The following is a 26,486-nucleotide window of genomic DNA, read 5'->3' as shown; positions in this document are numbered from 1 at the left end:
GACGGTACTGTCCACGAGCCCGGAGCGGGGAGAGGCCAGCACAGTGGCCGTAGGGAGGTGACCCTGGACCTGGGCCTTGCTGCATGGGCGATTTAAAAAGTAGAGTTGCAGGTGGGGAGAAGGGATGCCCTGTGGGAGGAACTGCAGGGAAACCCCGGGCAGAAGCAAGCTGTTCGGCTGGGCTGGAACGGACGCTGTGCCAAGGAACAGCAGTGAGAACCAGAGGTGGCGGGCGCCTGGGTGGCTCAGTCGTTAAGTGTCTGCTTCGGCTCAGGTCATGATCCCAGGGTCCTGGGATCGAGCCCCACATCGGGCTCCCTGCTCTGCGGGAAGCCTGCTTCTCCCTCTCCCTCTGCCCCCTGCTTGTGTTCCCTCTCTCTCGCTGCGTCTCTCTCTGTCAAATAAATAAATAAAATCTTTAAAAAAAAAAGAACCAGAGGTGGCATCAGGGAAGGACCAACAGGCCAGGCCCAGAATGCCGGCAGAGGGGTCCAGACCTGTCTCCTTCGGCAAGTGGGCAGGAATAGGAGGCTTTAGAGGAAAAGGAAAAAAAAATACTTCTGCTTCGTGGATAAGGGATTTGTAAAGCCACTGAACCAGGTCGGGGAGACAAACGCTGAGCAGCATCCAGGCCAGGAGTGAGGATCTGGGCTGTAGCCGGCCGGCCAGAAGAGGGAGAAACACCCCAGAGGCAGGAGTTTAAAGCTGACTCCTGTCTAGTCAAGACGCCTCAGCGATGGAAATGACATTCACAGGGACTGAGAAAGAGGTGACCCGTGATTCCGTAGTGGTACTTTTGTCATCCTCAGAGACCATTTGGGCGGGGGGGAGCAGAGATGAGAACCCCTACCATCTCTCTTCTTGGACCCAGTAACAGATGCCTCTGCGTCAGTCTCAGCCGTCCCGGGGAAGCTAGGGTCATAGGCAGTCAGAACAGGAAGGGGCTGTTGGCGGCCGGCCCTCTGTAATCGGAAGGGGGCCCCACAGAGAAGCAGAGTGGTCCTGGAGCCGCAAATCAGGCTTGCCACTGCCCTCTGCCCCTGGGACCTTCTTCTTTCTCCAGAGCCCCAGGCCATCTCCCTGCCACCTGGGCTCACACGTCTTCATTCCACCTGTGCACAGTCTCCCGAGGCTCCTCTGACCAAGTGGCAGGGATGGTGGTGGAAGCCACACTGGAGGCCAAGAGACGTCCCCAAAGGAGCAGACTTGGAAGAACATTGTCCTGCCCTGGAGGGGAAGGCCGAACTTCGTGAGGGGGTAGGGACCCGGGACAGACAGCCCCGGTGCTAACTCTGCCTCTCCCCTGCAGATCCCACTTGCGCCGCTCCAGCCGCCTTCAGAGCTGCCGGCCTCTCCCTCCCTGAGCTCTGCCGAGGGACTGACCACCCCGCTGCCGCTGGGGCACTGTGCTGGGCAGAGAGAGGTAGGAGGGCTGGCCAGAGTGCTCTGTGGCTTTGCTGGTGACGGACTCCTCAGTCGGTTCTCCGTTGCTGCTTCCTAAGGAGTGCCAGGGGGAGGGCTGCTCCCTGGTGCCCAGATCCTCGTCCGGGAGAAACAGGACCCCACTGCCAGTCACTAGCCTTGCGAGCAAAGTTAGTTAGTGGTAGACCCGTGGTTGCCATTTCCTGAGCTCTCGCTCTGCGCTGCACACCTGGGTCTCATTTATATATTTTTTAATAATTTTTGACCTATATTCACAATTGTCTCTATTCAAGTCTAGAACTATTGCTCATTTTTTCTTTTGCTTCCGTGGTTGCCTTTATTTTAGGAGGTTAAGCACAATTACCACCCCATTTTATAGACGATGCCGTGAAGCTTAGGTGAAAAAACTAGCTGAAGTCCGTATAACTAGTTGCGCGGTAGACCTGGGACTTGAACCTACATAGTCTGGCTCAGGGGCCTGTGTGGTTAACCGCTATGCCAGATGAGCTGGGCCCAAGAAGGAGCTGGGCAGAAACGGGGAGAGGCTTGCCGTGGAGCTGTCCCAGTCGCCTCCTGCCTGGGGTGCGGGTCCGCAGGACAGCTGTCTGACCCGAGAAGGCCTGGGCTTGCTGGCAGGGACTGACTTAGCACTTGGCCACATAGCATCCCCTTCTGGAGTCTCTGTGTTCTTTCTGGAGCCTGGAAAATGAACAGGCCTCCCTCCCCTGGGGCCAACATAGATACCAGGGTTGTAGGTGCTGTCAGCCCTGCTGACCCAAACAGTAGTGGGGGGGTGGAAGCAGGGGGGTGCTCGGATAACCAGGAAGGGAGGTGAGGTCCCCACCCTACCCGGGTACACCAGGAGGAAGAGTTGGGGTAACCAGGGCTCAGTGACTTAAGGAAGCTGAGCTGTCCTATCTGAGAAGCTGTTAATTCCTTCTGGGGACTCGGACAAAACCAGGCCAGCTCTGTTCCTGACATACTCAGTTTGGCCCAGCTCAGGTCCTAGGCCTGCACGCGGGCCCCTCCTCATGTTGTTTCTCCCCGAAGGTGTGTTGGGAGCAGCAGCTGCGGCCAGGAGGCCCAGGACCCCCGGGACCCCCGGCCGCCCCACCCCCGGCACTGGATGCCCTGTCCCCGTTCCTTCGAAAGAAAGCGCAGATCCTGGAGGTGCTGAGAGCCCTGGAAGAGACTGACCCCTTGCTTCTTTGCTCGCCTGCCACCCCATGGCGGCCCCCAGGCGAGGGTCCCGGCTCCCCAGAGCCGATCAACGGCGAGCTGTGTGGCCCGCCCCAGCCTGAACCCTCCTCCTGGGCCCCCTACCTGCTCCTAGGCCCTGGTAGCCTGGGAGGCCTGCTACACTGGGAGCGCCTCTTGGGGGGCCCAGGGGAGGAAGAGGGTGCTGGGCGGCCTTGGGGCCCTGGTAGGGGCTCCTCCCAGGCCCAAGGCACTGGCTCTGGGCCACCCTGTGCCCCAGGCAGCAGCAGCTCCTCCTCCTCGGACGAGGCAGGTGACCCCAACGAGGCACCCAGCCCTGACACCCTGCTTGGGGCCCTGGCCCGCAAACAGTTGAACCTGGGCCAGCTCCTTGAGGACACAGAGTCTTACCTACAGGCCTTCTTGGCCGGGGCTGCAGGCCCACTCAGCGGGGACCAGCCAGGTCCCGGGCAGCCATCTTCCCCAGACCAGGGTCCCCCACAGCTGTCCAAGTCCAAAGGCCTCCCCAAGTCAGCTTGGGGTGGGGGTACCCCAGAGGCCCACAGGCCGGGCTTTGGTGCTACCTCAGAGGGCCAGGGGCCCCTCCCCTTCCTCAGCATGTTCATGGGTGCGGGTGATGCCCCCCTGGGCTTGCGGCCTGGCCACCCCTACTCCTCATCTCAGGTGAAAAGCAAGCTCCAAATTGGCCCCCCTTCTCCCGGGGAAGCCCAGGGACCCCTTCTGCCCTCTCCAGCCAGAGGTCTCAAGTTTCTAAAGCTGCCTCCAGCTTCGGAGAAGGTCCCCAGCCCAGGAGGCCCCCAGCTCAGCCCCCAGCTTCCCCGGAACTCCCGAATCCCCTGTCGCCACAGTGGTTCTGATGGCAGCCCCTCCCCGCTGCTGGCCCGCAGGGGTCTGAGTGGAGGAGAGCTGTCCCCGGAGGGAGCACAGGGCCTGCCCACCAGCCCTTCCCCCTGCTCTGCAGCTCTGGACTCTGCACAGCTCAGACCTCCCCAGCCAGCGTTGTCCACCACGCTGTCCCCAGGACCCGTGGTCTCTCCCTGCTATGAGAACATCCTGGACCTTTCCCGGAGCACCTTTAGGGGGCCTTCCCCAGAGCCACCTCCATCCCCACTGCAGGTACCCACCTACCCACAATTAACTCTGGAGGTGCCACAGGCCCCTGAGGTCCTCAGAAGTCCTGGAGCTCCCCCCAGCCCTTGCCTCCCAGAATCCTGCTCCTATGGGAATGCCCAGGAGAAGAGTTTGGACAAAGCCGGTTCGGAGTCTCCCCATCCTGGCCGCCGGACCCCTAGCAGCTCATCCAAGAAGCCCAGCCAGGGGGCAGGGCGGCGACCTGGGGATCCTGGCTACACCCCTCTGCGGGACAGACTGGCAGCCCTGGGGAAACTGAAGACTGGCCCCGAAGGGCCAGAGAAAAACGGGGTGCCAGCCAGGCCTGGCACCGAGAAGGTGCGGGGAGCAGGGAGGTCAGCGGAGAGCCCTGGAGATGTGGCGCCTCCCACCCCCCGGCCTCCTGAGGGGCCAGAAGCCAAGGGGGCCCTGCGGGGGGCAGTGGCCTTAGGCACGAGCAGCCTGAAGCAGCAAGACCCTGGGCTCCTGGGGGACCCCGGGGCCCGAGTCTACTCCTCCCACTCCATGGGGGCCCGGGTGGACCTGGAGCCCGTCTCACCAAGGAGCTGCCTCACCAAAGTGGAGCTGGCCAAGAGCCGGCTGGCAGGGGCCCTGTGCCCCCAGGTACCCCGCACCCCTGCCAAAGTGCCCACCTCAGCCCCCAGCCTTGGCAAGCCCAATAAGAGCCCCCATGGCAGCCCGACGAAGCTACCTTCCAAGTCCCCCACCAAGGTGGTACCCCGCCCGGGGGCCCCACCAACCACCAAGGAGCCCCCGAAGCCTGACAAGGGGAAGGGCCCACCGTGGGCCGACTGCGGCGGCGCTCCGGCCCAGCCTCCGTCCCCTGCCCCCGGCCCTGCAGACCCAAGCCAAGGCCCCGAGGGCCGGGCCCCGCACTCGGCCATCGAGGAGAAGGTGATGAAGGGCATCGAGGAGAACGTGCTGCGGCTCCAGGGCCAGGAGCGGGCACCGGGCGCCGAGGCCAAGCACCGCAACGCGAGCAGCATCGCCAGCTGGTTCGGCCTGAAGAAGAGCAAGCTGCCGGCGCTGAACCGGCGCGCAGAGGCCGCCAAGGGCAAGGAAGCGGCCGGCGGGGGCTCCCCGCTCCGGAAGGAGGTCAAGATGGAAGCCCGGAAGCTGGAGGCCGAGAGCCTCAACATCTCCAAGCTGATGGCTAAGGCGGAAGACCTCCGCCGCGCACTGGAGGAGGAGAAGGCCTACCTGAGCAGCCGGGCCCGGCCGCGGCCCGGAGGACCGGCTCCAGGACCGAGTACGGGGCTGGGGCAGGTGCAGGGCCAGCTGGCTGGCATGTACCAGGGCGCGGACACCTTCATGCAGCAGCTGCTCAACAGGTGAGGAAGGCCTGGCCCCGGTCAGCAGGCGCTGAGTAGCTGGGGGGCACTCCCCCCCCACCCCCCATGGGCCCTCCTGGGGCTGGGACTGCTTTCCCTGAGAGCAGAAAGGGCAGGAGGTCGAGTAAAATGCCACCAAAGCATCTAGGGGCTAATGGGCTGGCCCAGAGGAAAGATCGGGGCTTAGATCGGAAGCCCGGGCTTTGTGCCCCAGCCCCCCTCCTCTCTGACCGCCTGATGTTGCACGTGCTGAGACCCAGCTTCACATTGAAGAAGAGTTAACAGTCCACATTGCCCTGAGTCGCCTCCAGCATCAGCTGGAGTTAACCGTGGGCTGATAGGGGTCTTACTCTGGGATTTTCTGTCCTGTAGCACACGGGGCTCCGCTCCCCATCTTGCCCTTTGCCACCTGCCACAGACTCAGCAGCGGGAGTGGTGGCTCAGAGAAGGGGCCGTCCCGTCTGGGGGTTGCTCCATCCGGGCCAGATGAGGCAGAATGTCCATAGGGGTTGGGCACCGGGTGGGGGTGTGGCCTGTGTGGACCAGGAGGTGACCAGGCTGCCATCTACTAGCAGATGGCGTCGAGAGGTCTCTAGGCTTGACCCTGTGTGGCTTTTGGAGAACTCGTCCCATCTCCCCTGCCGTTTCTCTGAGGTTTTTCCTAGAGCTTCTGCCTGTTCCCAGCATCAGGAGGAGTTGATGGCGGCAGCCACCGGGGCTGTGTCCCCTCTCCCAGGGGCCGGGGGCAGTGGGGATTTCGCTAGACCCAGCCCCACCGGAGGGAGTGAGGTCCGAGTGTCTGGGTGCACCCGGGCCTCCGTTCACCTTCGTCTACCCCGCTGCCTGTAGGGTGGATGGCAAGGAGCTGCCGCCCAAGAACTGGCGGGAGCCCAAACCCGAGTATGGCGATTTCCAGCCAGTGTCCTCTGACCCCAAGAACCCCTGGCCAGCCTGTGGGCCTCGAAATGGCCTGGTGGGGCCTCTTCAGAGCTGTGGAAAACCTCCTGGAAAGGTAGGTTCTTGGTGGCTAGGTATTGGGCCTGGCTCTGTGGCCCTGCCAGATCTCCCGCCCCCTGGAGGGTCCCCCTTCCCTGGGTCGTAGAAGCTGCTGGGTGTACTCGTGGTCTCTGGGAGCTGGTGGGCTCCGGGGGTCCTAATGACAAAGCTTGGGGAGGGGCCTGGGCGGGGGTGGAAGGAATGGGTTCTGAGGTCTCCTGTACCCCCACGCAGCCGAACAGCGAGCCGGGAAGGCGGGAAGAGATGCCCTCAGAGGACAGCCTGGCTGAGCCAGTGCCCACCTCACACTTCACAGGTCAGCAGGGTCAGGGGCCAAGGATGGGACCTGCCCCTCAGCCCCTGCCCGCTTTACTCCTTTCCTGTCACTGCAGCAGGTGCCAGGCCCTGAGTGCCATCTTGGGGCCAAGCACCAGGTAGGCACTGGAGCTACACAGAACTAAATCCCTCCCTGCCCTTGGGTACCCGGCCTGCTTCCCTCCCCCCCACCACATATCCCTCCATGTCGAGGGGAGTTGAGGGGGAGGACTGGCAGGGGTGACAGCCTGTTGGGCCAGGAGGGGCCCTGCCCAGGTGGGGAGCCCTGGCCGGGGCAGGAAGCCGGAAGAAGAAGGCAGAGGGGCGGAGCCTGCAGCCTCCCCTCCCTGACTTGCCCTCCCCTCCCCAGCCTGTGGCTCCTTGACTCGAACCCTGGACAGTGGCATTGGGACCTTTCCACCCCCAGACCATGGCAGCAATGGGACCCCCAGCAAGAATCTTCCCAAGACAAAGCCACCACGGCTGGACCCCCCACCCGGAGTGCCCCCGGCTCGGCCCCCACCCCTTACCAAAGTCCCCCGCCGCGCCCACACGCTGGAGCGTGAGGTGCCGGGCTTGGAGGAGCTGCTGGTGGGCGGGCGGCACCCTAGCATGTCAGCCTTCCCCGCGCTGCTCACCGCCGCTCCGGGCCACCGGGGCCATCAGACCTGTCCTGACGGTGAGTAGACGGGCAGAAGGGTGGGTCATCCCTGGAGCTCTACCTGCCACCACCCACCTTCCCTTTGTCCCCATGCAGATCCCTGTGAAGACCCAGGCCCTCCCCCTCCTGTCCAGCTGGCTAAGAACTGGACCTTCCCCAACGCGAGGGCAGCCAACAGCTCCGCTGACCCTTTTCTATGCCCATCCCGACAATTGGAGGGGCTGCCCAGGACCCCCATGGTGAGCATGGCCAGAAAGGGGACAGGCCTGGAGGGCAGGAGGGATGACATGGGGAGAGCAGTTCCTGCAACGAGGTACAGCCCTGTCTTAGAAGAGGCTGAAGGGTCAGCCCCCTCGGATGCCCCTCCGGGCAGCCCACCCACCTGCCCCTTCTCACACCCCTCTTGGAGAAAGGGTTTCTCTCCCTCCCCAGAACCTCGGTAGGACCCTGCTCAGTTGTGCCTCGGGCCACCTTGGTGGGCCCCCTCTGCAGCACCCCGTCAGGCGGGCAGAGCCCAGCACCTCTCCGGCCCGGCTGGGGGGTGAAAGGAGCTACCTCCTGAGCTTCCCTTCCTTTCCCAGGCCCTGCCCGTGGACCGGAAGCGGAGCCTGGAGCCCAGCCGCCCAGCCCCTACACCCCAGGGCCCGGCGTTTGGAGGTAGCCGCACGCCCAGCACATCGGACGTGGGCGAGGAAGGGAGAGTGGCCAGTGGCGGCCCCCCGGGTCTGGAGACCTCAGAGTCTCTCAGTGACTCCCTCTACGATTCGCTCTCCTCCTGTGGGAGTCAGGGCTGAGGGGCTGCGCCACACTAGGGCCCCTCTCTGGCGTTGGAGACCACTGACTGGACCAGCTGTCCTCGTGCCCTATCCCTCGGGGCCCGTGGGGCCCCTCCCTGCAGGGACCAAGGAGGCAGATGGATCAGAAGGTGAAGGGGGTCCCTGACACACCCCATTACCCACCGCTGCTGTGGAGGGGATGCCCACTGTCAGCTCAGGGAGAGACCCCATCCTTGGTCCCTTCTCTCACCTGGAGTAAGGCTCGTCCTCTGAGGGCCTGGGGGTTCAAGGTCGCTGTGTCCCGGCCCCCAGCGCCCCCTTGAGGCTGAGCCACCTTGTGGTGCTGGGCTTCCCGCCTACCAGCGGTGCCATCTCCAACCTGGCTGCTCCCTGCCCTGGAGCCCCGAGGGGCCAGCCCAGAGTCCCCGGGCCGGTGGAGTTTGGGGGGCGAAGGGTCAGGTTGCCTTCTCTCTCTGTCTGCCCTGGTCCTCCCTGCTGTCTGGATGGTGCTGCCCTCCCCTGCCCCATGTCTTTGGGGTCCGTTTGTCTGTCTTTTTGTGGTTTTTTTATATTGAAGCGCCTGGCCCAGCCCCCACCCCCATCCCCGCACTGCGGTTAATTTATCTGTCGTTAAGAACTCGGCTGCTCTGCTTCCAGCCTCTGCTTCTGCCCTATTCCTAATAAAACGTGGAGGCCCCTCCCTGCCCTGGACTCCGCTTTTTCTGTGGGAGGTCTCCGGGGTGGACAGATGGGTGGAGGCTGCATGGGCGCCAGGGTGAGGGACCCCAGGGACCTAGACTTGGCCTCAGGTGCCCTTGGGAGGCAGCCCCCTGCCACCAGCACAGCTGCTGGTGGGGTCACCTTAGAAGGTCACGAAGGGTTGGAGTGTGGGACCTACTTAGGCCTGGAATGGTGCCTGGGATCAGGGGATTCATTCCCCTGCGGTAGGGCAGAGGCTGGGCTGCCTGTGGGGGAGGGGTGCGGCTGTGGGCGTGTGCTCAAACTCCGGTACATACTGGGTGGGATGGGGTGTGCAGTGAGCTTCGGGGGCTGCTGTGTAGACAGAGTTAAGTGTCTGTAGCCTCCTGTTGCCAGAAAGCAAAGCACAGCTGGGTCTCAAACTGTTGCCATTTTTTTTTTTTTAATATTTTATTTATTTGAGAGAGAGGGAGAGCATGAATGGGGGAGGAACAGAGGCAGAGGGAGAAGCAGACTCCCCACTGAGCAGGGAGCCCGAAGTGAAGTGGGGCTCCATGCCAGGACCCCGGGATCATGACCCGAGCCGAAGGCAGACGCTTAACCAACTGAGCCCCCCAGGCGCCCCCTGTTGCCACCTTCTTATCTCTCCTCAGACATTGGGCTTTCCCCCCAGATCTTCTTGCCCCTATTTCTACCTCAGATTTCTTCCTTTCTTTCTTTCTTTTTCTTTCTTTCTTTCTTTCTTTCTTTCTTTCTTTCTTTCTTTCTTTTTTCTTTCTTTCTTTTCCTTTCTTTCTTTTTTTTTTTTTTTAAAGATTTTATGTATTTATTTGACAGGGAGAGAGCAGGAACACAAGCAAGGGGAGCAGCAGAGGGAGAGGGAGAAGCAGGCTCCCGGCAGAGCAGGGAGCCCAATGTGGGGCTTGATCTCAGGACCCTGGGATCATGATCTGAGCCGAAGGCAGATGCTTAACCGACTGAGCCACCCAGGTGCCCCTCTACCTCAGATTTCAACCAGAAGTTCCCCTTGCTCTGAAATTCTCACTTCAGGAAGGGGAGGCCAAGAATGAGGCTGTGTGGAAGGGTCTAGGCTTCTAGGAGTTATTTCGTACTCTCCACATGGCATGAAAAGGCCACGGGGTGGCGGTGGCCCTCTAGGCCTTGGATTTCCCGTTGGGCATGAAGCTGGGCATTAGCTGGAGGTCAGCCAGGGGGCACCTAGACCATCACACATTGGCCAGCCAAGTTGGGCCAAGGAGGGCCTCCTTCCTGCCCAGGCTGCCAGGTGTGGGGTGACTTGTTGAGTGCCCATCAGGCCTAGCCGGCCCCCAGCCTCTCCCCATCACGTACAGTCTGAAGGCCACCTGGGCAGCATGCGCTCAGTACCCCTGGCCTTGTGGCTGGGATTCTGGACCGTTCACCATGGGGGTGGGGGCCCTCCGGCGAACACATGGTCTGTATTGGCACCACAGGCTCTCAGAGCTGAGGTCAGGGGTGCCTGGCAGGGAGTAGGGCTGGCCCCATTCACACCTCGGTGGTACGCTGGCTGTCGCTCTGTGCCCTGGCCAGCCCAAGGAAGGTCAGGGTAGGGAGGGTGTCTGGGCCTCCCTTTAAACTAGCTCCTTCCACTGGTGTCTCCAGCCCCGGAATGCTCCAGAGAGCAGTAGAAGAACTCCCCCCATTAAACACCTACCATGGCGCCAGCCTGGCTGAGAAGTGATGGAGCCTCAGCAGAGTGGTTTCTTTCCGAGTGTGTAGCTTGCCTTTCTTCTGGCAGGACTTTAATCTTCTCCTCCCTTTTTGGCCTATGGATCACTCCTGATGGGCAGGGCTTGAGAGCACTAGACAGGGAACTCAAGAGTCTTAGCCACTGAGTCTGGTTTTGTGGGAAAGCGGCATCCTTTCTCTGGGCCTTGGTTTTCCTTATCTATGGAAGGAAGATCAGGAGATTGAGCCAGACCACCTTTCTCCTTAGCTCTCTAGTTCTTCCTATGTCTCCTTTAATCTGGCCTCTCTCCCTCCCATTTCCCTTGGTTGATGTCTTGGAAGAAATTAACAAGACTTAGAGAAGGCTCAAGTCAGATATCTTGGTTTTCCCTAAACGTCCGAATCCCATTTTCTCACTTCCATCTTCTACCTGCAGCTCCTTTCCCATTGTCCCTTCCGCTTTTATGGGCTAGCGAATGATATTGCCAGGCTGCTAATCTGCCTCTTGCCACGGGGGCTTATACAAAGGCTACATCCTTCTAATTTTTTATTTCTGGGCTCTTCGGGCGCCTTTTTCTGTTTGAACCTGATGTATTACCTCATTTCCTTGTTAGTCCAGAATTGTTTGCCTGCCGGGTATTTATCCTCTGTCCTTTCCGGGAAAGAGTTTGGCATGGTGGGTTTGACTCTGGACTCCACTTCTGGCAAGCTGAGACCAGGTGGTACATCCATGTTTGTGTCACCAGGGTCTGGCCCGTCTGCTGTCAGGCTCTGTTCTGCAGTGTTGCAAATGCAAGGTGTCCCCTCGGCCCCTGGGGCAGCGTGGGCCAAGCAACCTGGTACCTGGGAGCCAGCCCTGCGCTCCTGACAGTTCCCAGGTGGGCAGCTCCATTCCTAAATCTGCCCATGTCCAGCCCACGGAACTGGGTGCGCCCTCCATCTGAAGTAAGCCTGTGGAGGGGGGACACACACGTGGGTCAAAGACACTCCTGGGGAACCAGTTTCTCCTTGTACTTCAAGGAAGGGTTTGGCTAAAAGACTACTTGATCTTCACTATGGCAGAACGCTGCATATCTCGGTTGGCGACATCTGCTGGCAGGATTAAGGTGACCTCACTATTTTCTCCATGAACAATGGGTGATGTTTGCCTTACCATTGTGTGTGACCCCTTCTGCTGAATTTTCCAAACAGAGGAAGCCAAAACTGCCAGGCCCCCCTTATCCCCCCTTCAAATGGCGTTAAGGCATCAGCAAAAGACTGAGAAGGTTTCAGGTTTCACATCACTGGACACCCTGCCTTTTACAGGAAATGTCCTAAAACGTTAACAGGTTTTCTCTGGCTTGCCAAGAGTTTTTATTGCTAGATTTTCTACAAATAGTATGTTCTGTTTTCTTTATCAAAAAAGGTTTTAAAAAAGAAACAGTCATGCTCTGCAGCAAACTCTAGATATACCCACCCATCCTTTAATCCTGTATGAGTTAATTCAAACATGTACTTTTTTATTTTTATTTTATTTTATTTTATTTTTTTAAGATTTTATTTATTTATTTATTTGAGAGAAAGAGAGAGAGACAGAGAAACAGCATGAGAGGGGAGAGGGTCAGAGGGAGAAGCAGGCTCCCCGCTGAGCCGGGAGCCCGATGTGGGACTCGATCCCAGGACTCCGGGATCATGACCTGAGCTGAAGGCAGTTGCTTAACCAACTGAGCCACCCAGGCGCCCCCATGTACTTTTTTTTAAAGACACGTGAATGTGAAGTAAATACAGGTGAGCATTTCTATGATCTTGGGATGGGGATAAACTTTAAAAAATGTTTTTTATAATTACTAAAGACATACAAATTATAAAAGTGCATGTTTATTTTTTTTATTTATTTTTTTTTTTTTTTAAGATTTTATTTATTTATTTGAGAGAGAGAGAATGAGAGACAGAGAGCATGAGAGGGAGGAGGGTCAGAGGGAGAAGCAGACTCCCCGCCGAGCAGGGAGCCCGATGCGGGACTCGATCCCGGGACTCCAGGACCATGACCTGAGCCGAAGGCAGTCGCTTAACCAACTGAGCCACCCAGGCGTCCCAAAAGTGCATGTTTTTTAAAAAAACTTTTTTAAAAGGTGCATTTTTTTCTTTAAAAAAAAAAAAAAGGTGACTGAAATTGAATAGAACATTATAGAAGGAAGAAGCATCTCTTTCATACTCCAACTCCCAGCCTCACTCCCCAGATATAACCCATGCTGATCAGTAACCTTTTCAAATCATGTTTTAAATGCACGCACGTGTGCACGCACACACACACAGCACGTTTATGTTGACCTTTTATTAAACAATGAGATTATTCTATAGTTACTGATCTGCTTCTTTTAGCATTTAATGATACATCTTGGAGATTTTTCCAAAGTCCGTGAATCTCCATTATCATACACGGTCTTCCGTTGTATGGATGGGCCATGTATATTTGTGTTCCCATGACAAATAGTGCTGCAGCGAACATTGCATATGTGTCTTTGGCCACTTGTGTATTTTCACAAGATAAATTTTTACCAATGGAATTGCTAGGTCGGGGCCGCCTGGGTGTCTCAGTCAGTTAAGCGTCTGCTTTCAGCTCAGATCATGATCCTGGAGTCCCAGGATCGAGCCCCACATCAGGCTCCCTGCTCAGAGTGGAGTCTGCTTCTCCCTCTGCCCCTCACCCTGCTTGTGCTCTCTCTCTCTCTCAAATAAATAAATTAAATACTTTTTTTAAAAAAAGGAATTGCTAGGTCACAGTATATGCTTAATTTAAATTTTTTACAGATAAGAACAAATTGCATTTCACTAACAATGTGTAAGTGAGACTATCTTCTACATCATTCAGTATTATTAAATTTTTTATTCTCAGCCAATGTGGTCAGAGTAAGTGACCACGTAGAATCCTGTGGCCCGAAGTTAGGGACTTTGACTTTTTACTCAGAGAGAAATGGGGAGCCGTTAGAGAGTGGTAAAGAATAAACTAAAGAGGGCAAGTATGGCAGCAGACCAGTAAGGGGACCTCTTGGGTAACTCCAATGATAGATGGTGGCGACCTGTTCCAGGGTGGAGGTGCTCTAGACAATAAAATTTGCTAATGTAATTGATGTGAAGAAAGGAGAAGAGCCAAGGGTAACTCCAAGGGTTTTGGAGCAACTGGTAGAAAGAAGTCGCCATTAACCGATAAGGGGGAGAGTAAATAGAGCAGACTTGAGGGAGGGAAGATCAGGAGTTAAGTGTTGGCCATGTTAAATTTGAGATGTCTATTGGACACCATCCAATGGAAAATGTGGAGTAAGCAGTTGGTTATAGAAGTCCAGAGTTTAGAAAAGAAGCCTGGGCTAGAGATATAAATTAGTAAGTCATCAACATATGGATGTTATTTAAAGCCAGGGGCTGGATGAGCTCAACAAAGGAGTAAGAAGAGGAAAGGTCTGAGTCCTAAATCCTGGGATCCTTCATTTCTTCAGAGGCCAGAGGAAATGAGGAGAGATCACAGAGGAGACTGAAAAAATAGTACCAAGAAGGGTGCCTGGGTGGCTCAGTCGTTAAGTCTCTGCCTTCGGCTCAGGTCATGGTCCCAGGGTCCTGGGATCCAGCCCCGCATTGGGCTCCTTGCTTAGCGGGAAGCCTGCTTCTCCCTCTCCCACTCCCCCTGCTTGTGTTCCTCCTCTCACTGTATCTCTCTCTGTCAAATAAATAAAATCTTTAAAAAAAAAATAGTACCAAGAGAATGTGGGATCCTGGAATATAAAAAAAGAAAACATTCCAGGAAAGATTAATCAGTGTCAAGTTTTGCTGATGCGTCTGTCAAGATGAGGATTGAAAATTGTTTCTTCAACTTAGCAATACAGAAGTCACTGGTGACCTTAGCAAGAGTACTGGTGGAAATGAAAGCTGTTTGGAGTGGTTCAAGAAAAAAACGGGAAAGGAAGGATTGGAGTATGTACGACTCTTCTAAGAAAGTGGAGAAGAGAGCGGGAGAGGAGAGTGGGGTCAAGAAATGCAATATTTACTATTTTTTTAAGTCTTATTTTTCAAACTATTTCAAACTTACATAAATGTTTCAAGTACAGTACAAAAACTTTCTTCTAGTGCTCGCTTCGGCAGCACATATACAAAAACTTTCTTCTAACCCTCTTGAAAGCTGCCAACTTGATGATCCATCACCCAATACTTGACTGCAGATTTCCTACAAACAAGGGCATTCTCTTATAGACCCCATACCATTATCAAAATCAGGAATTAATATATAATGACAATCTAATCCTCAGACCACATCCAGGTTTCACCAGTTGTCCAAATAATGTCATTTATAGCCAGCTCAAAAGTCGCACATTGCTTTTAGACATTTCTTTAGTGTCCTTCAAACTGGAGCAATTCTTCAATCTGTCCTTGATTTTTTCTTTTTTTTTTTTTTCTCAAGAAAGGGAGGTGAGGGGGCGCCTGGGTGGCTTGAGCATGTTATGCCAGAAAGTTAAGCGTCTGCCTTCGGCTCAGGTCATGATCCCAGAGTCCTGGGATCGAGTCCCACATCGGGCTCCCTGCTCGGCGGGAAGCCTGCTACTCCCTCTCCCACTCCCCCTGCTTGTGTTCCTGCTCTTGCTATCTCTCTCTCTGTCAAATAAATAAATAAAATCTTTAAAAAAAAAAAAAAAAAGAAAGGGAGGTGAGGGAGGGGCCGAGCGCAGAGGGAAAGAGAATCCCAAGCAGGCTCCACACCCAGCAGGGAGCCTGACATGGGGCTCAGTCTCACAACCCTGAGATCATGACCTGAGCAGAAATCAAGAGTCAGACACTTAACTGACTGAGCCACTCAGGTGCCCCCAAAGTGTCCTTGACTTTTGAGAGCTTGACATTTTTTAAAAAGATTTTATTTATTTATTTGAGAGAGAGCATGAGCAGGGAGAAGGGCAGAGGGAGAGGGAGGAGCAGACTCCCTGCTGAGCAAGGAGCCCGATTTGGGACTCAATTCCAGGACCCTGGGATCATGACCTGAGCTGAAGGCAGATGCATAACTGACTGAGCCACCAGGTGCCCTGAGACTTTGACATTTTTTAACTTTAGGGGCCATAATTTCCATTTATCTAATTACTAACGATGTTCATTTTCATTATTTAAGTTGGTGTTTGCCAGACTTCTCCATTATACATTTACTATTTTTCCCTGTATAATTAATAAGAACATAATGGGGAGGTACTTTGAAACTGTGTAAATGTTTCATTTTCATCAAACTTTCTATTTATTCATTTGCTTATGTCGGTATGGACTCATGACTTCCTATTTTATTCAATGGTTTGTAATCCATTACTATCATTATTTACTTTGGTGCTCCAATTGTCCATGATTTGGCCAGTAGGAGCCCCTTCAAGCTGGCTTCCATCTCTTTGACAAACCCCCATCATTCTTTGAGGATGTACTTTCTGGCATAACATGCTCAAGAGTCATCTTGGACTTTCCTCAACCCAACCCTGGAATCTGCCATTTCTCCAAAGAGCCCTGGTTTCTTCTGGTGGGGAGTGATATTTAGAAACCAAGATCTGGAGGCTGGGTATGCTCATTGCTACTGGGGAGTTGTTCCTTAGGGTTCCTAGGCCCTAAGAGAGGATTTTTTTTTTTTTTTAAAGATTTTATTTATTCATTTGAAAGAGAGAGAGAGCACAAGCAGGAAGAGGGGCAGAGGCCGAAGGAGAAGCAGACTCCGCACTGAGTGGGGAGCCTGATGTGGGACTAGATCTCACAGCCCTGAGATCCTGACCTGAGCCAAAGTCAGGTGCTTAACTGACTGAATTGCCCAGACTCCCCTAAGAGAGGATTTCTTAAAGATAGAAGAAATTAAGGCATTTTCTTATAGGAAAGAAAAAATAGAGAAAATATGATGATTCCAGGAGAGAGAAAAGGGAACTCTTGGGCTCTAGGGCATGTGTGGCCCTAAGCAGCATCTACAGGGACAGGAGGAAGGAAGGCACAGATGCAGTTGAGTGTATGAGTGTCTACTTAGAGAAGTACTGCTGTGATTGCTTTCACTTTCTCAAGGAAATAATCAAGGTAAGATAATCAATAATCAATAAGGTCAATAATCAGCTAAAAGGGAGGATGGGAAAACGAGGTGTTGGAGATTTGAGAAGAGAGGAGATAGTATGACTAGTCATCTAGAAGGTCAAGAGTAAATACACTAGGGAATGGAGTAGGGATACCATACAGCATGAAGGGTCCACTTGAGGTGATTAGGAATTTAAAGTGAAACTTACTTTTTAAAAAGATTTTATTTACTTATTTTAGAGAGAGAGAGAGAGAGAATGGGGGGTGGAGGGGCAGAGGGAGAGAGAATCCCAAGCAGACTCCATGCTGAGTGCAGAGCCCAACGTGGGCCCGATCCCACGACCCCGAGATCACGACCTGAGTGGAAACCAAGAGTTGGACGCTCAACCAGCTGTGCCACCCGGGTGTCCCTTCAGGTGAGACTTATCTCATTACTAAGGATGTTCATTTCTGGGGCGCCTGGGTGGCTCAGTTATTAAGCATCTGCCTTCGGCTCAGGTCATGATCCCAGGGTCCTGGGATCAAGCCCCGCATCGGGCTCCCTGCTCGGCGGGAGGCCTGCTTCTCCCTCTCCCACTCCCCCTGCTTGTGTTCCCTCTCTCGCTGTGTCTCTCTCTGTCAAATAAATAAATTCTTAAAAAAAATAATAATAAGGATGTTCATTTTAATTACTTAAGTTGGTGTTTGCCAGACTTCTCCATTATACATTTACTATTTTTCCCTGTATAATTAATAAAAACATAATGGGGAGGTACTTTGAAACTGTAAATGTTTCATTTTCATCAAACTTTCTATTTCTATTTACAAATGTGTTGGGGTTTTTCTCCTGCCGTGTTAGGTACAGAATAGACAGGATTAGCCAGGGCTGCCAATTTACCAAATGACTACAACATAGGGGAGAGAGAGGCCAGGGGATTAAAGGTATATGCAAGGGAGTGATTCTATTAGTTGGCTGTGGGCTTTACATTGGTTAAAGAGGGAAGAGAGAATGATAAAAGAGAGGCATGACAGAGGTACAATCAGTAGATGGCAGGTCCTGGCGGGACCAAAGGAATTTTGGTGATAGGGTACTAGAGAGAATGAGTTGGGAAGAAATGAGGTGGTGATCAGAGGGTGGGACGCATGAGATTGAGATGATAGGAGGTGTTATGGGTTAAACTGTGCCCCCCTCAGAAAAAAAAAAAAAAAAGATGTTGAAGTCCTAACCCCCAGTACCTCAGAATGGAAATAAAGACTTTACAGAGGTAATCCAGCTAAAATGAAGTCATGTGGGTGGGCCCTAATCCAATATGACTGGTGTCCTTATAAAAAGTGGAAAATCAAACATAAGGACAGATAGACACACGGGAGAGGCCATGTGAAGACGCAGGCAGAGATCATGGCGATGCATCTACAAGCCAAGGAATACCCATCAACGATTGCCAGCAAACCACCAGAAGTCAGGGGAGAGGTCCGAAGGGAACGGGTGCTCCCTCGCAGTCCTCAAGAAGGAACCAACCCCGCCAACACCTTGATCTCGGACTTCCAGCCTCCAGAACTGTGAGGCAACAGGCTTCTGTTGTTCCAGCTGCCCAGTCGGTGGTACTTTGGTCCAGCGGCCCTGGGACACAGAGGGGTTGAAGTTACCGGTAAGGACAAGCACCAGGAAATGACCACGGCAGTGAGTAGTTCAGACAGGGTAAAGGGCAAGGTCATTGGAGGAGAAGAGATCATGGAACTATCTGTGCGGATGTTGAAATCTCGAAGAACTAGGACAGGATTCGCATCAGAGGGAACGACCATGAGGCAGGAGGCAAAGCCTTCAAGAAATGAGAGGAAGTAACCCGGGGGTTGTTAGGTGAGCGGGAAAGGGAGGTAGCGTGAGTGGTATAGTCCGTCCACAGGAGACTCAAAGCTGAGGGACTTGAGGGAAGGAGAAGGGTCCTAAGGCGGTGCTGAAGAGCAAGGAGGGCACCCACACACCTGGCCTGGTGACGTGTGAGCTGAGGGAAAGAAGGCAGCGTCCGCAGGGCGAGGCGGGAGGGGAGAGGTACTCTTCGCAGAGGCTATGTCCAGAAGGAGCTTGCTGATGAGGAGCGGTGAGCTCTAGAGGGGCCAGCGGAAGGGTTTCAGGGGACGGGGACAGAGGAGGCCATGTGCAGGGCTATGAGGATCAGAGTGCAGGAGATGAGTGGACATCACACCTCCATGGAAACATCTACAAAATACTGTGGCCATGTTTATCAACTTACCACAATCCAGTGTACCCTTTTGTACCTTCTGAATTCCATAGCATGTGGATGGGGAACGTGGTGAAGCTGTGGAATGGTCACTGCGGACAGAGAAGAGGGACCAGGCTAAGGGCGAGTCAAGGATTTTCAAACGAGGCTGGAGCCCAGTGGCGGCTGAAGAGCAGGAATGTCTTGTGGCACCAATCTACAGGAAAGTGGAGCTCTTGTGGTGGCTGTTTCTTTTCTTACTGGGGTGCAGAGGCCTGGTTCTAAGCCTAGAGAAGGAAGATTGTGGGATTAGTGCAAGGGTGGGTTTTGCTGACGAGGGAGTTGAGGTGGCTGGTGAGGTCATCCACCATAGGCTCCGGCTTGAGCAAGAATAATAATAAGTCAGAGCAAACATCATTTACAGCGTGCCAGGCACTGTTCGAAGTGCTTATCCATAGTAACTCAGTTACCCCACCACAGTCTTTTATCCCCACGTTCATATGAGAGTGTGAGGCTCAGAGAGCTCAAGGAAGCTGTCCGAGGTCCCAGCCTATGTGCGGAAGAGCTGTGCGTCAAACCAGGCAGTTCAGCTCCAGAGGGTGCTGTCAACAGCACAACAAAGAGGGAGGGGCTGCTAGGAGGGCCCCGAAAGGAGTGGGATACAGTGGAGGGGTGAAGGGGTGAAGGGGCAGGGCTGGGGTTTCGGTGCAACCACAGTGCAGGGGAGAAGCAGAGAGAGGTAGTGGGAGTTGGAACCATGTGTGGCTGTGGTCTGAGAGCAGAAGAGTAGACTTTCACATCCGGTGCTGCTGGCTGAAATGAGGCCGAGGGAAAAGTCACTGCAGAGGACCGGAAGATCAAGGAACCCGGGAGCCGGGTGGTGGAGGGTCATCCCCGGGGCACTGAAGTATCCCAAAGTGACATGGACATGGAGGGAGAGGACAACTGGAGACAGATCTCTGATAACTACAGAGAAAGTTTCCTGCAGGAGAGCAGGTGAAGGCAGGGAAGAGTCTGGGCAGAGGGCCACTGGGGCCTACGGGGGCAGAGGCCATCAGGAAAGCGGGTTTCTGTCATTGAATCGGGGGGAAGCCAACAGGGTAGCCCTGGGGGCCTTCTCTCAGGCAGGAGCACTCCCAAGGAGTTAGTTTAAAAGCCCCAATTTAAGTTTGCCACATATCTTCTTTGTCCACGATTCTTTATCCTGAAAAAAAATCATTTCCTGCAGAACAGTTAGGAAATATATTGCCACCAAGTGGCGCTCCGGCAGCCGTGCCCGTCAGAGGTTCGCGGGCCTGAACTGCCACCCGGTGGAGAGAAGAGGAAATGCAGGGTGCCCTCCCTTCGTCGTTTGTCACCAATGCCCTAAATCAGCTGCCGGTCTCCCCACGCCCTCACAGAGTTGCACAAAGAACAGAGAATACGAATATGTGCACTTGGACCTACCCTCTCCTTCTTTCATTTCCTCATCCAACCACACTGTTGTTTATACAACAAACATTGGTTGGGCACCTAGTGGGTGTGAGGCACTGAGCTAGGCACCAGGGACCCAGAGGGGAATGTGACATGCCCCTTCCCTCGGGACTCACAGTTCTAGTGGTTGATGCCAGTCACTGGGTGATCACAGGGGAATGTGGAGGGTACCCACATGCTATGGAGGCCGCCGAAGGGGCTCTAAACCAGTCTCCCTAGATGAGGTGATATCAGGACTCAGACCTGCAGAGTAGGTGTAACTGAGTCACGCACAGAGGCTGGGGGTGAGAGTTCTAGGCAGAAAAATGTAAACTCCAAAGCCTAGCAGTGAGGGACCGAATGGAACAATCTATAGCATAAAGATGAGTTTATTAAGGCTGGAGCACTGAAAGATGGGAGGATTTTTGAGTATACAATGAGAAGTTTGAACTTTCTCCTGACAGCAAAGAGGTGTCATTGAAAAGTTCAGTGCTTGGGGTGCCTGGGTGGCTCAGATGTTAAGCGTCTGCCTTCAGCTCAGGTCATGATCCCAGGGTCCTGAGATCGAGCCCCACACCGGGCTCCCCGGTCCGCAGGAAGTCTGCTTCTCCCCCTCCCACTCGCCCTGCTTGTGTTCCCTCTCTCGCTGTGTCTCTCTCTGTCAAATAAACAAAATCTTTAAAAAAAAAAAAGAAAGAAAAGTTCAGTGCTTACTGTCAGAAAGGTCCATCTAGAAATAGTGTGCTGGGGACTGAGGCCAGTGAGGAGGCAGGAGCAGTAACCCAGACAAGATTCAGTAGGTCCTAGGCAGCACTTGCTGTGTTGGAGAGCCGTGGACTAGCTTTCCATATGCTCCTTAAATATGAGGTTCCCGGGGCTCTGTTGGGCTTGATCATTCTTCCTAAAATGATGCCTTTGAGATCCATCCAGGTTGTTATTTATTTATCTATGGCTTATCCCATTTTACTGCAGAGTAGTATTCCATTGTATGGATGTACCACAGTTAGTTTATCCATTCACCTGTTGAAGGATATTTGGCTTGTTGCAGATTTGGGTTATTACAAATGAAGTTTCTGTGAACATTCATGTACAGGTTTCTGTGTGAACACACATTTTTATTTTTCTAGGATAAACATCCAGTAGTGCAATTTCTGGGTTGTATGGTTAATAGGTATTTAATTTTATGAGAAAGTGCCAAATTGTTTTCCAGAAGTTGTACCATTTCACTTAACCACTGGCAATGTATGAGAGCTCTAGTTGCTCCACATCTTTTAACTACTTGGTGTTATCACTATTTCTTTAAAATTTTAGTCATTCTAGTAGGTGTAGAGTGGCATTTCATTGTTGCTTTAGTTTGCATTTGCCTAATATCTAATTATATTTAACAATTTTTCATGTGTTTATTTGCCATTTGTGTATTTTCTTTGAAGAAGTGTCTGTTCAAAGAGCTGACTCACTTTGGCTTTAAAATGTGCCAAATCATCCACATCTCTATCTCTAACTTCCCCCCAAGACTTCAGATGGGGATGTAAATGCTGCAAATGCCTCCTGACTTCATGGAAGTCCCCCCCACCGCTGTAATCCCAATATGGCCAAAGCCAAAACCACCATCCCACAGGAGTCCTGGGCCTCCCCAGTGGAGGAGTACCACTTAGAGGGTTTACCTTGTGCTAAACACTGTTGCAAGTGCTTTACATATTTTAATTAACTTAATCCTTACAATGATCCTTTAGGTAGTACTGGGTTTTTGTTTTTTTTTAAGATTTTACTTATTTGGGGGCGCCTGGGTGGCTCAGTCGGTTAAACGTCTGCCTTCGACTCAGGGCATGATCCCAGGGTCTTGGGATCGAGCCCCATATCGAGCTCCCTCTCCCTCTGCCGCTCCCCCCCTTCTTGTGCTCTCTCACACTCTCTCTCTCAAATAAATAAATAAATAAATAAATAAATAAATAAATAAATAACGATTTTATTTATTTATTGGGGTTGGGAAGGAGCAGAGGGAAAAGGAGGCACAGAGATGTTGAGTAACTTACCCAAGCTTGCACAGCTGGCAAGTGGTGGTAGGTCTATCCAGATCCCAGAGTCACCCTTGATTCTCCTGTCTTTCTCACGTCCCCATGTCTGTTCAGTCATTAAAACCTGCGCATTTGCCTTCTGAATATTTTACTTTCATCATCTTTCCTCCAACCCTTATAACTACTGCTCTGGTGCAGCCATCTTTTCTCTTGTCTGGACCACCATAAGTACCTTTAAAAAACAACAACAACAACAAAAAAACCTTTTTATTGTAGAAGATTTCAACAATACAAAAAAGTATACGCCCATTGCTACAACCAGTATAAACTCATGGCCATTCACTTCATCTGTACCGCCCATTTCCTGCTGCTGCCTAACTGCGTTATTTTGAAGCAAATTCCAGCATATTAATGCATCTATAAATATTTCAATATGAATCTCTAAAACAACTTTCACATAACAATCACAATACCAGGGGCGCCTGGGTGGCTCAGTCGGTTAAGCGTCTGCCTTCAGCTCAGGTTGTGATCTCAGGGTCCTGGGATCGAGCCCGATGTCAGGCTCCCTGCTCAGCGGGGAGTCTGCTTCTCCTTCTCCCTCTGCTGCTCCCCCTGCTCGTGCTCTCTCTCTCTCAAATTAAAAAAAAAAAATCACAGTAACATTCTTCACATTATGCATTAGGTATTTCTTTAAATCATTAACTAATCATATTTGCATTAGTTATCCACTGCTGTGTAACTGGGTGGTTTAAAACAATAATAAACATTTATTGCTGCTCACAGTTTCCGTGGGCTGGAAACCCGAGAGCAGATGAGCTAGGTGGTTCTGGATCAGTGTCTCCTGAGATGCCAGTCACCTAGAAGTCCAACAGGTCCCGGAGGATCTGCTTTCCGTGCAGCACATCAACACTGGCTGGCAAGTGGGTGCTGGCTGTTGGCAAGGGGCTCCAGTCCTCAGTACCAGGGCTCTCCACAGGGCAGCTTGAATGGCCTCACAGCCTTGCCTGGTTTCCCCAGAGCAAGCGAACCAAGGATCCAAGGAGGAAGCTGCAAGACCTTTCATGACCCAGCCTCGTAAGTCACACACATGTCTACAATATTCCCTGGGTCACACATGCCAGCCTGCTTCATTGTGAGAGGGTGGGAATACCAGGAGGCTAGGATTTTAGAAGGTCATCCTAGAGAACAGTAACCACAGGTTCAAATTGCCCCAGTTGTCTGTCTCTCTCTCATTTATAGTTGGTTTATTTGAATCAGGATCCATGCTTGCATTTTGTTGATATGGCTCATAAGTCTTATTCTCTAGGTTCCTTTCCCTCTTGTTTTTTCATTTTGTCTTTTCTTTGTCTTTTTTTTTTTTTTTTTTAAAGAAGCCAGGTTGTTTGTCCTTAGTTTTACATTTACTGGATTTTGCTGCTTACATCCCCATGATGTCATTTAACACAGTCCTCTGATTCATGTCTTTCCTGTAAACTAGTACTTAGATCTAGAACTTAATATGATTCGGATTCTTTTTTTTCCCCCAAGAAAACTTCAATGGTAATGTTTTCATTATTTCATTAGAGGTTTACAAAATAGTGATAAATTAACCCTATGATTCCATCATCTAATAGCTGGAATATTTCTGTAGATAGAAACTTTCACTCACTTTTTGATTACTTTGAAGCACAGTTATTACAGAAAAGATACACGCTTGTTTCTTTCCCTTTATTAACAAGTACTAGCATCCTTCAAAGGTGACCAATAAGATATTTTTAAAATATCATGAACTTGTAGATTTAAAACACTTGACAAATGATCGCATCTTCAGCCAGGAGGCACCTCTTCAGGTTAGCCCCTGCATCCCTGACTTATACCAGCCACCTTTGACTTGTTTACTCTCTGCCATAGCATCATGCTCCGGGTTCATCCTGCACATCTCCTATGCAGACCCCTCAGCACCATGTCCCCAGGAAGCTCTGGTTCTTTTGAGTGGGAAAGGAAAAAGACCACAATCTGGGTGGAGTATCTTTACCTTTCAATGGCACCTGACCCCGTCCATCCTCCAGTCACCTGAGATGTAAAAATGCAAAGCTGACCACTCCTCTGCTCAAAGTCCTAACAGGACTGTGTCACCCTCAGGACAAAGCCAGTTCCTAAGCACAGAATAGCCAGTCCTGGGGCGCCTGGGTGGCTTAGATGGGTGAGCGTCTGCCTTCGGCTCAGGTCATGATCTCCAGGTCCTGGGATCGAGCCGTGTCGGGCTCCCAGTTCATCGGGAGTCTCCTTCTCCCTCTGCCTCTCCCCGTTTGTGCTCTCTCAAATGAATAAATAAAATCTTAAAAAAAAAAAAAAATAGCCAGTCCTGTTACTGTTTCCCCATTTCCCCTTCCCTCCCACTTCCCCCCGGTCTCCTTAAACTTTAAAATCCAGCAGAACCTAATGTTTTGTTGCTCCGGTACCTATCTTCACCTCACCGGCCTGTCTCACTTTAACTCAATCTTGGAGATTCAGCTTTCTCAGGTGTCCTCTCCAAAACACTTTTTCCTGAACCGCCAGGCAGGAAATGTCTCCCACTGTTGTCTTGTGGCCACCGTGCCTACACCCATGTAAGCACCTAACGTCTCCACGCAGCTCTCTTGTGCTGCTCAGCTGTGAAGAGCTCAAAAGCGGTCATTGCCTTATCCAGCTTTACCCCCAATATGGAGTACATCGTCTGGTGCCTAGTGGATGCCCCCATCTGATCACCTGCTTAGGCAGGACACTCCCCAGTGCAGAAGTCCTTCCCCTTCTGCCTACCAGTGCCTTCTTCACTGTACTTGAGGCCTGCACGTCTGCTAGGCATGGAAGGAGCTGCTGTGTGTTAATTTGTTTAATCTCTATTTGGTGGGCTCACTGGGGAAGGACCAAAAGGGAGCTCACTCTCCTACTCGAGTTACTAAGATTGGGGATGGGGAAGATTTTGCCCAAACCACCTCACACTGCCTTCTCCACTCCAGCCAGCTGGAGCCGCAGCCAGGATGAAGGTGGGGATGGAAAGGATGATACCAGCCAGGAGGCACCGACAGTGTGAAGTCACCCACACAGAGCAACCATGAACAGAAGCTCTGGAGACAGTGTGCCAGGGTTTTTGGGACAGATTTGCCACCACCTGCTGGCATGACCTGGGAAGTTATTGATCATATGTAGTAAATACACCCCCTTCTTAGGCTATTGGGAGTATTAAACAAAACACAGAAAGCACCTTGCAGTGCCTGATTTATTGTGAGCACTATGTTGTGCCTGGTAAGTGAAGGCAACTTCCCCCAAACAGAAGGGCTTTAGAGTCTCTGAGACTGGAGTTTTTCAAAGTCAGCAAGAGAAAAAAGGTTGAGAAGAGAGTTTAAGGTACACTTTCCAAGTTGGGGAGAGTGGCTAAGGGATGGGGGTATGTGGAATCCAAGAGGTCAACTGGGAGTAACCTGAACCAGTCAGGGTTAACAGTCAAATCCTAACAGGAAGCTGTGTGTCTACAATGAACATGGCAACTAGAGGGCAAGCTTGCTGAAATGGAATAACCTAATTATAATGCAAACTGGTTTATAATCTCATAATCTCTGAAGACAAGGATTTTTGAATTTTTCACTGATGATTCCTATCACCTAGAAGAGGGCCTGGCCACAGCAGGTGACCAAAAAGACTTGCAGAACGAGTAGAGTACGATGCCTTTCCCATTATGCATCCAAAATTCCAAAGCCTGGCTATCTCCTCTGGAACCGATGGCACATGCTGCTACCACAAAGTGCCTGAAGGCTGGGGGGTGGAGGGCGGGAGGACGGGAAAAGGCCTGGGCTCTATACCGCACACAGAAAATTCCCAAAAGTTGTGGCAAGCTGGGGCCAGAGTGGGAGGCCTACGGGGGGTGGGGGGGGGGGGGGTTGTTGCTTTCTGGTCACCAGTCTGCTAAGTCTAGATCAGAATCTCAATCCTGTTCCACTCCCAGGCCCTACTTCTAAGGCAAGTCAGATAGTATCCAAGTCCATGTTCAGCTGTGGCCTTGAATTTCACACACACTTACACCAGGAAAGGTTAAGGAATTTTCTTTATTTTTTACAAATTAAGACTATGTAGATTTCATATATTTCTGAATCAAAAACACCTCTGTCTTCACAGTATGAGTTAGAGAATGCAGCCTGAGCTGAAAACCAAGGAACTAGAAAAGAAAGTGATAATTACAGTGATTACTGTATTAAAAACCTGTTAGGCATTTTCTTTAAAAGTCGTTTTTTAGATCCTGTCATTCTTGGCACTGTTTCTAAAGAAAAACTCCTTTATCCCAAGCAAAAAAGCACAAGAGGTGGAGTTTGGCTTCAAGAGATGTAACTCAAGATTCTCAGGTCTTGGAAAGAATCAACAAATTTACGGAGAGGGCGACTGGGTGTTTAAGGGGAAGGAAGTCCCTTTATCAAAAGTTCTCAAGCCAGAGGCTGGAGGCAGCAGCTAGTCAGAGGGCAGCATCCTCTGCAGAAGCCAGCCATTCCGGGCAGCGCGCCATTCCAGGA

General features: G+C 52.3%; 1 protein-coding gene and 1 long non-coding RNA gene across 8 annotated transcripts in view; one reads left to right on the top strand and one right to left on the bottom strand.

Annotated features, from left to right (window-relative positions):
* NCKAP5L (NCK associated protein 5 like) overlaps positions 1–8,555 on the top strand; it is a 30,399-nt gene extending 21,844 nt beyond the window's left edge. For 3 of the 4 annotated variants that reach the window (XM_036121077.2, XM_036121076.2, XM_036121079.2), the window contains 7 exons: positions 1,310–1,423; positions 2,473–5,102; positions 5,952–6,114; positions 6,333–6,414; positions 6,784–7,092; positions 7,171–7,313; positions 7,656–8,555. In XM_036121077.2, coding sequence (XP_035976970.2) covers positions 1,310–1,423; positions 2,473–5,102; positions 5,952–6,114; positions 6,333–6,414; positions 6,784–7,092; positions 7,171–7,313; positions 7,656–7,868 — 3,654 coding nt within the window. In that variant the 3' untranslated portion in view covers positions 7,869–8,555. The remainder of the gene's footprint in view (positions 1–1,309; positions 1,424–2,472; positions 5,103–5,951; positions 6,115–6,332; positions 6,415–6,783; positions 7,093–7,170; positions 7,314–7,655) is intronic. The other variant, XM_078075962.1, reaches the window with a different exon arrangement.
* Positions 8,556–8,980: 425 nt separating this feature from the next.
* Positions 8,981–25,859, bottom strand: LOC118553890 (uncharacterized). Of its 4 annotated transcripts, none has more exons than XR_013449192.1 (4): positions 21,985–25,859; positions 20,666–20,971; positions 18,264–18,786; positions 8,981–17,901 (listed from the first exon to the last, which is right to left on the bottom strand). It is a non-coding gene; the product is annotated as an uncharacterized LOC118553890 (long non-coding RNA). The 4 variants fall into 4 exon arrangements; XR_013449191.1 differs by having other exon boundaries at positions 8,981–18,786; positions 21,985–22,198; positions 22,440–25,858; XR_004926263.2 differs by having other exon boundaries at positions 8,981–18,786.
* Between the last annotated feature and the right edge of the window lie 627 nt (positions 25,860–26,486).

The sequence above is a fragment of the Halichoerus grypus genome, chromosome 6 (assembly GCF_964656455.1).
Source record: "Halichoerus grypus chromosome 6, mHalGry1.hap1.1, whole genome shotgun sequence".
Lineage (NCBI taxonomy): Eukaryota > Metazoa > Chordata > Mammalia > Carnivora > Phocidae > Halichoerus > Halichoerus grypus.
This window is presented reverse-complemented; position numbering and strand designations above follow the sequence as displayed.